Source organism: Rhinoraja longicauda, chromosome 20, assembly GCF_053455715.1.
Source record: "Rhinoraja longicauda isolate Sanriku21f chromosome 20, sRhiLon1.1, whole genome shotgun sequence".
Lineage (NCBI taxonomy): Eukaryota > Metazoa > Chordata > Chondrichthyes > Rajiformes > Arhynchobatidae > Rhinoraja > Rhinoraja longicauda.
The window spans coordinates 24,151,193-24,160,469 of record NC_135972.1 but is presented as its reverse complement, the minus strand read 5'-3'; the positions used below and the strand labels follow the sequence as shown (position 1 = coordinate 24,160,469).

General features: G+C 44.2%; 1 protein-coding gene across 1 annotated transcript; it reads right to left on the bottom strand.

Moving 5' to 3' along the window:
• Positions 1–444: 444 nt before the first annotated feature.
• On the bottom strand, positions 445–9,111 carry rpl18a (ribosomal protein L18a). Its single transcript, XM_078417246.1, has 5 exons — positions 8,970–9,111; positions 7,073–7,252; positions 6,256–6,385; positions 3,432–3,541; positions 445–588 (listed from the first exon to the last, which is right to left on the bottom strand). The coding sequence occupies exons 1-5, from the start codon at positions 8,985–8,987 to the stop codon at positions 496–498; spliced, it is 531 nt and encodes a 176-aa protein (XP_078273372.1). The 5' UTR covers positions 8,988–9,111; the 3' UTR covers positions 445–495.
• Positions 9,112–9,277: the final 166 nt, after the last annotated feature.

Below are 9,277 nucleotides of genomic sequence, written 5' to 3'. Positions count from 1 at the left end.
ACAACAGGAGGGTGACCCGCTGAGTTACTCCAGTACTTTGTATTGTATTTATAGCAGCTTATAACTTGTGTGCATGTGTGTAGTTATATGAATTATACACGCGGCTCAAGATTAATTTCCTGGATTTCTCCAATTTCGAGCAACTCCTGCATTTCTTCTCCCACCCTAGTCGTCCTACTAGTTCCACTGTTCGCATCCCTGTTGTTAACACATCTTCCCCAGCCAACAACGTGCCATTGTGGACTCCACCCTTCCTGGGGTCATCTGTTGCTGGCCCTGTTTTGTTCTGGCCTTCTCTCACTTTTAGTCTGAAAAAAGGTTCCGACCCAAAACGCTACCTATTCATTTTCTCTCGAGATCCTGCCCGACCCGCTGGGTTACTCCAGCATTGTGTGTCTATCTCAAGACTGTGCCCGATTTTAAAAAAAGACACAAGACAGCCAATGTCAGCCAATGTTGTATTTTCTCACAGATCACACAGACTATCAATACATTTTAGAAGAAAGTGTTTGGTCTCTTGGTGGTGAAACGTGGCTTGTGCTGGCGACGCAGAATTCTGTGTGGGAGAGGGAACTTGATCTTGGAGTCCTGGAAAATAAATCAATGACCAGTAAGCAACATGGCTCAAGTCTGCAGAAGTCACTATATGTAGCTGTTTATGGGGAGAACTCCGACCCCAGCGATGCTGCCAGGCTACAGTTAATTAAAAAATGAACTGTAGATGCTGATTTATATCAAAGAAAGACACAAAAATGCTGGAGTAACTCAGTGGGTCAGGCAGCACCTCTGGAGAAAATGACTAGGTGATGTTTTGGGTCGGGACCCTTCCTTCAGAGTTCCGACTTGAAACATCACCTATCCAATTTCTCCAGAGGTGCTGCTTGACCACGTTGAGTTTCTCCCACATTTTGTGTCTATCTTATGACTCTGTATTGTTAGCAACATTGGACAAATCACACAATTAAATCGCACAAGAAACACAGCGACTTTTGTGCGCTGTCTCTAGACAATCTACCATTCTAACATTCCTGTACTTAAGTATGATTGTGCTTATATCTGATTGTGCCTGGGTATAGTAAGATTTTTTTTTTAAACTATTTTTTCCAGTACAACCAGCGTTTACAAAATAATTGCACTTATAAGTTATTTAACAGGTGTACAAAATAGCACACTAAGAACAATACAATAAAACATAGAACAAAAGTACACCAAAGACAGCAAAAAAATTATGTATATATTGATACAAATGTTTACATAGTAAGATATTTTAATGAACTATTTGCAAAAAGAAATGTCACTGTACCTAGCTAGGTACATGTGACAATAAAACACCATTGAACCAGTAAAATTCTGAAATTGTTTATAGACATAACTTAAAAACAAAAATAGTAACAAAACAATTCCAAAAAAATTCTGAATAGGATATCTGAACTAAAGCTATCACAAATAGATTTTAAAGGGTTGATGAGGGGAAGAAGTTCATAGACTTGGGGCTAAAGGAATCAAGGGATATGGGGATAAAAGCAGGAATGGTGCACTGATTTTAGATGATCCGCCATGATCATATTGAATGGCTCGAAGGTCCGAATGGCTGACTCCTCACCTATTTTTCTATGCTTCTGTCAGCCATAGCTGACAAGAATGGAACAATTAAAGTCAGGAATGCACAAGAATTCCAAGGTGGCGAAGGCCAGAGTTGTAGGTTTGCAGGAAAGGGCCAAGGGGGAAAATTTGAAAGCAAGGATATTTTAAAATGGAGGTACACTTGGTCAGGAGCCCACAATGGCCAGAAGAGGAAGTAGCTAGAACATTTAAAAGACATGAACAGGTACATATAATACGCTCAATGGGATTAGAGTCTAGCCCGAGACTAGAGTAATGGGCATTTTGGTTAGCATAGACAAGTTAGGCAAAGGGTCTGCTTTGTGCTGTACGACTATAACATTTCAGCAGGCACAGGAGCAATGGGTAAATGGTAAGTACTGACGCGGAGAGAAGAAAAATTCCCTCCATTGCAGGGTCAAAGTGGGGAGGCCAGATATGAGGATGTTGAAGGAATGCTGAATGAGGCACAGAAATGGGAATCAGTGGATGAGGGATGTGAAGAACCTTTCCACTCATGGTAATGACAAATAGAATCATACAGCAGTGAAACATGCCCTTTGCCCACACTGATCAACAAGTCCCATCTACTCTATTCCCACCTGCTTGCATTAGGCCCATATCCCTCTAAACCGTTCCTATCCATGTACCTGGCCATATGTCTTTTAAATGTTGTCGTCGTACCTGTCTCAACTATCCTCTCCAGCAGGTCATTCAGTATACCCACCACCCTCTGTGGAAATAGTTGCCCCTAAGGTTCCTTTTAAATCTTTCCCCTCTCACCTTAAACCCATGTCTTCTGGTTCTTGATTTCCATACTCTGGGTAAAAGGCTGGGCATTCGCTCCATCTATTCCCTTATGTTTTTATACATCTCTATAATAGCCCCTCAGCCTCCAAGGAATAAAGTCTGGGCCTGCCCAGCCTCTCCCGATAGCTCAGGGCGTCGTCCTGGCAACATTCCCGTAAATCTTCTCTATGCTCTTCCCAGTTTAACAGCATTATTCCTTCAGCAGGATGATGAAAACGGAACACAATAATCCTGACATGGTCTCACTAAAGCCCTGTATAACTGTGACATAACATCCCAACTGAAGGTCGATGTACTGAAAAGCTTCTTAACCACCCCATATCTACATGTGACACAACTTAAGGAACTAAGTAGCCGCACTGAGATCTCTCTGCTCTATAACACTGTGAATGTGCGGATGGAAGCTCATACAATTAAATTATAGCAAGTTACATAAGGTAAGAGCATTTTTTTCCAGAGAGGCTGCCTGACCTACCGAGTTGTGTCTTGTGTCCAAGCTGTGTACTAATCCCACTTCCATGCTCTCCTTCTTTGGAGCTGTACGTTATGGCACAGCCAGGTTTCTGCCCTCACTACTCCTTCAAGCAGTGAGCTCCAAACACCAATCACATGCCGGGTGAAAATATTCTATTGTAACCCTGCCATCAGTTGTTTTCAATAGTTTTATTGACAACAAGCGCTGCAGGAAGAGGTGGAAAGAGCTATCATAGGGCGGCACGGACTTGGAGGGCCGAAAAGGCCTGTTTCCGGCTGTATATATATGATATGATATGATGATATGATATGATACCACCCTCACACTCCTTTGTTCATAATAACAATTGCAGGCTGGTTGAAGGATGGCTGCAGATTCTCCAGCACGTCAATGCAGAAAGGGGCGGTGGAGAGATCTCAGTGGTGACAGAGCTAGATGTACAAAATGTTGTAATTAGATGTTTCTGATGGGCAGCATAACCAGGAGTAAGAGGCAGCCAAGGACTGCCCCTCAAGACACGGATGGTGGGATATCCAGTACTCACGTGGAACTGCTTCACTGCAGGGCGTCGACACTTGCTGGATGGGATCTCCTCTACCTTCATGATCTGAATGGAGTGAGCGCGAGCGCGGTGGCGAGCACCCATGTCACGGTCTACAGAGAATGAGCAGAAACAAACCTCAGAGTGCAAGCAAAACAACAGGACAAAGGGCGAGTGGGCTCCGAGGCACAGCTAGCAGAGCAGATTCCTCACTGCATCAATGACCTGCAAATAGTCCTGACCTGAGGCACCATCGCTGTAGATTGCACACTCACCCAGGCACAGATGTGCGGATGGCAGGTTAATTGGCCACTCTAAAATGGCCCTCTGGGGGATTTGATGGGAATCCACAGGGAATATTAGTGCAGAGTGGGATTGGCCTGTGAACTGACATAAACCAAAATGGCCTTTTGTGTCATATGAAAAGATCAACATTAACGAAGAGCAATATGCAGGAGACGAGCATTTCATTAATTAACCTACAAGCCCGTATGTCTTTGAAGTGTGGGAGGAAACTGGAGCACCCGGAGAAACCCACACAGCCCATGGGGAGAACGTACAAACCCCATGCAGACAGCACTCGTAGTCAGGATCAAACCCAGGTCTCTGGTGCTGTAAGGCAGCAACTCTACTGCTGCGCCACTGTGGGAATTAAATCATTGTCTGACCCTATTGTTTTTCAAACCCTCGTTAACTAGAGCAAGGACTACCATAATGCATCAAGCTTATTGCCGTATCTCAGTGTATGACAGTAACAAACCAATACCAACAACAACTCTCTGCACACCAACCGTTGCAAGTCTTCAGAGTTTAGATTTAATCAAAAATATTACAAGCAATCAAGACAACAACTTTCAATCACTAGAAAGTCAGAAGCGAGAGAGATCCCTGACTGAACCAGCTCAGCAGCGCACTATCAACTGAATTGAAGTTCACTAAACGCATAATTGTCTAAAGCTGTGACAATCCGAGATCCAGCACTTGATTTGAACACCATATGCAGATTATTTCCTACAACTAGCCAGTACGCAATGGCAGCACAGAAAATGTGCAACTGATGCATAAATTAGCCATTATTCTTGCCAATAAACTGTTCAATTTGCTTGTCCAATGAAAATCACTTCACAGAATTTTAAATATAGCAACTGGACAACTGTGATTTCTAAAGACCTAGAAGCATTCACCGTCTATGTGGAGTTTGTACGTTCTCTCTGTGACTGGGCATGTTTCCTCCCTGCTCCATTTTCCAGAAACTGGGGGGGCGTTGAAGAGAACCGGGATTATCGTAGGATTGGTGTAAATTGGGCAGGTTGATGCACATTATGGACTGCTGGGACCACAGGGCCTGTTTCCATGCTGAACCCATGACAAATGTAGTTTCTGGGGCCAATGTGCAACAATTTTCCCATAAAGGAAAGCACACTATTCGGAGGTGTGAGATGTCACCTTAAATTGGGAATTCTCAAACTGTGAGAAAACACCCCCACAGTACAACTGCTACATTTGTGAAGCTAGATTTCTGCACTTGTAAAAAAACACACATTGTGAAAGCTTCTTTTGCCTGAGATTGAGAAGTCATGGCAACAGACAAACTTTGAAACCAATCAATAAATCACTTCACAAAATTTTAAATATAGCAACTGGACAACTGTGATTTCTTAATAAGCCATTAGATTCACCCAAAATTTTAGACACCTTATGGGAAGCTGATCATATACAGTTCCTACATCAGTTGAATGCACATGTCATTTTCTAATTTTCAAAACACCATTGAGGAAATCATCCCAAATAACATGTGCAGCACAATATGGAGTTGAATAAAAGGCATAACTGGATATGTATTATGGACAAAAAGATACAAGGACAGGTACACGGATGGGAACGGTTAAGAGGAGTATAAGTCAAATGGGACTAGCTTAGATGGAACTTCTTAGTCAGCATGGATGAGTTAGGCTGAAGGGCCTGTTTCCATGTTGCGTGACATGACAAGTCACCTATGAAGTTAAATTGTATGTCCATTGCACAGGCCAGCACGCTGCTCAACAGGCACTGCTTACAAGTGAGGTAACAATAAGCATTCGACCTTTTACCTAGCACATAATTATAACCCTCTTTTGGCAAAACCAGAAGGCAGGGGTGATTTAAAGTACTATGGGCTTTGCACGCACCAGGTTTGACAAGGGACAAGTCATCTCAAGCTCCCCAAATCAACGATGCCCGCAGTACTGTGGGAAAAGCCACAAAGCACACATAATTATTTCCATAGGATCTCAAGCCATTCTGATCTGTATTCTTAAATGCACCTAGAGGACCAATCCCCTTAGTTTTATCATTGAGAAGAGCTGAAAGGTAATCCACTCTACACTAGGTTTGTGGCAACAACTCAGTGACTATACAACGTAGGATCTTCTATTTTGTTATAGAGAGCACCGTTTATAGTTCCTTTAATACTATTTGCTGGTGTAGTTACTTCCAATTGAAATGATTTAACATTCGAATACTCAGCTGGCAAAACTTTAAGGATTCCGACAGCATAAGAGACATACGGCCCTCCAAATGTGCCCACAATAATGCTGCTTAATTATCCCCTCATTCCCATCAATAGCCTCCTCGTTTTACCATTCACTCTCACACACACATGTTAATTGAATTTTGTCAATGGAGCCTCAGCTTCGCAATGTCGACTAAGACCCACATGTTCACAGGGAGAATGTGCAAACGACGGGCTGAAACCAGGGTCATTGGAGCTCTTAGGCACCAACACTACTAGCTGTGCCTCTGCGTCACCCCACATTTTAACTTGTGTTCTGAAAACCAGGCTACTTACAGCACAGGGTGACAGCACCAGCAGTGGTCAGGTCTCTGTACTCCCTGTACATGTTATGTGTCCCACTACGAGAGTCATAGCGCAGCCAAATCCCAAAGTTCTTCACCTTTTCTGGTGACTTCTCAAAAACCTACAAGAATTAAATAAAGTTATTAGTTTTAACAAAATATACAAATGAAATTAATTACTTGTCCCAGAAATCATTTACCAGTAAAAAGTTACATTGATTTTTAATCTTTTCAGACTGTCAATTCTTCAGGTGTTAGAAATTTAATGTAATTTTGAATATTTATCCATAGCTTTGATATTTTTATGCTGATACGGCCAGTTAAAATACTTTGTGGAAACAGGATCATACATAAAAATAGAGACTGGAAACGTCCAGCAGGTCAGGCAGCACCCGTGTAAAATAAATGCTTGAGCTGTAGGATCTTTTGAAATGACCCAACATCATTTACACTCCAGAGAGAACATATTTCAAGTAAAAATTCATGAGAGCCAGCATTACGTTTTCAAAGTCAAATCACACTTCCAAATGGCAAATGATTGTGTGTCCCGAGATTACAAATCGTCACCTGCCATAGCAGAATCCCCTCCACCCCCGTGCTGGAGTAACTCAGCGGGTCAGGCAGCATCTCTGCAGTGAATGGACAGGTGACGTTTGAAGTCTAAAGAAGTGTCCTGGTCCAAACCATTGCCTAACCATTTGGTCCAGGGTTATGGGGTAACCCACCAGGTTACGCTCGCACTCTATAATCCCATGTTACATGGGGAAAATTCAATGCAGCAGTATGATAGCACATCTGGACACATTTACCTGGCCACAGTAGACAATTTCACCAGCAGATTTCTTCAGCTTCTTCATCAGTGAAATGAAGTACCAGAATCGAGACTTGGCAACAATATGATTTGGGGCAAAGATTTGCATCCGGTAGAGAGCAGGGTTGGGCTCTTTCGATGAGGGCAGGCGTCGCCCAATCACCTTGTATGCCCTGAGCTAAAGTGCACATGATATGTTATTGTCACACGTATACCACTTATCCCAAAAACACACCAGGTAGTTAGTGTCCTAAAATTCACTTTATGAAACAGAACTTTTCAAAACGCGACACGGTACAATTCATTTTTTGCACACTAGTAAAGGTCATCAAATGGAAAAACAATGACCTTGGGTTTGAACAAGGTACAAAAAAGGAAGATGCGGGACTCAGAAGGTTGGGAATTATTTCCCTTTCACCCCCCCACTTCCACCAATACCACTCCATCCAGCTTAACATTTCACTCTTCTCTCCCGGACATTTTTCTCCCCTTTTCACCATTAACCACCCATTTTCAAACCTTGTCTATACACACCCATCACTTGCCCATCTTTGTCATGTCCCCAGCCAGCTCTTTTCCAGATTTCTCCCACCTCCACTAGCCTGAAGGGCCACAACCCAAAATGCCACCTGTTCATTCTCTCCACAGATGCTGCCTGACTCTATGGTCCTCCAGCATTTTGTTTTGCTCAAGATTGCAATATCAGCAGTTTCTTACATCTTGATTAAACCAGGTTTTAATTTTAATTCTGGGTGACACAGATGCTTCAACTCTGCATTTAATTGCTGTACTGACTCACCAATATATTCTATATTGTTTACACTGCCATGTGCCCCTTTTGTCTGTGAACTGTACACCTCAATGTATCACACACTCAGCCAAGACGGCTAAGTACTTATCTGGAGTTGGGGAATTGAGGCACTTGGAAATATAGATGCTGGTATAAAAAAAACACAAATGCTGCAGTAACTCAGCAGGTCAGGCAACGTCACTGGAGAAGATGGATAGGCAATGTTTCACATTGGGACTGTTCCCGACCTGAAATGTCACTTATCCTTTTCCAGAAATGTTGCCTGATCTGCTAAATTACACTGTGCTGCCGTTGAATTTCTTTCAGGAAATGAAGATCCAGAAGGAATAGGTTTAAGGTGAGAGGGGTTAGTTTTTATTGGAACCTGAGGGGCAACTTTTTTTCCACTCAAGAGGGTGGTGGACACTTGACTAGGAAAATGATTGGAGTGATAGGGGCCAAACGTAGGCAAATGAGACTAGAAAAAAAGGACAGTAACTCAGCGAGTCGGGTGTCTCTGGAGAATGGATGTCACATTTTGGGTCAAGATTCTCGCTCGGAATGGGCCGAATGTCCCATTTTTGTGTTGTAATTTCATAAATCATAGGTGCAGAGTTCGGCCAATCAAGTCTACCCCACCATTCAACCATGGCTGATTTATCGTTCCCTCTCAACCCCATTTTCCTGCCTTCTCCCCATAACTTTTGACACCCATACTAATCAATCCGCGTGTGTATGGCTCTAGAAACACATTTGAGCTGGCCGGCGACCCGTGGGATCTCGCACTGTGGACTATCAGCCTCGTGCACCAGAGCGGTCTGCCGACAACATCCACGGAATGAGTGAGAGGATGGGGGGGGGGGGGGGGGGGGGGGAGAGTAGAAGGCTCGCCCGAGGCTGGGCCTCCTCCCCGGGCTTCAGGCGGGGCGAGGCGAGGCGGCCACATGGCAGCGGGGCCTCCGCCGGCCGCCATGTCCGTCCGTCCCTCCCTCCCTTCCTCAAAACCCTTCAGGTCCGCGTTAGGGCCTTGTCTCCGTCCTAAACCGCGCCGATGCCGGGACCGCGGCCCCATCCCGACCGTGGTGGCCGCCGCCATCCCACCCACCATGCCCGACGCCTTCATGTTGCCTCTCCGCCGCTTGCCGCCCGAAAGAGGAAGTTGCGTCGCCACCGACGCCACAAACAACCCTCTCGACCGGAAATGACGCCGATGGAGTGGCGCTCCTATGCCACATGCCTGCTCATTGGCCGAGACCTCCAAACACTACCTCAGCACTAGGAGAACAAAGGATATCTACAGAGTTTGCGAGATTATCAGTAACACTTTCATGATTATTATCAGCTGGTTTAAAATGTCCTAAATTGCCCAGTGATCGTGTATTGCTTCTACGATTACTTGCACGGCGTCATTAC

Excerpts from the sequence above, each read along its gene's own strand:
- rpl18a (XM_078417246.1), bottom strand. Across the intron at positions 6,386-7,072 it reads AAATTGTCTACTGTGGCCAG|GTTTTTGAGAAGTCACCAGA; the intron begins GTAAATGTGTCC and ends TAATTCTTGTAG. Across the intron at positions 589-3,431 it reads CTGCAGTGAAGCAGTTCCAC|GACTCCAAGATCAAGTTCCC; the intron begins GTGAGTACTGGA and ends TTTATTTTCCAG.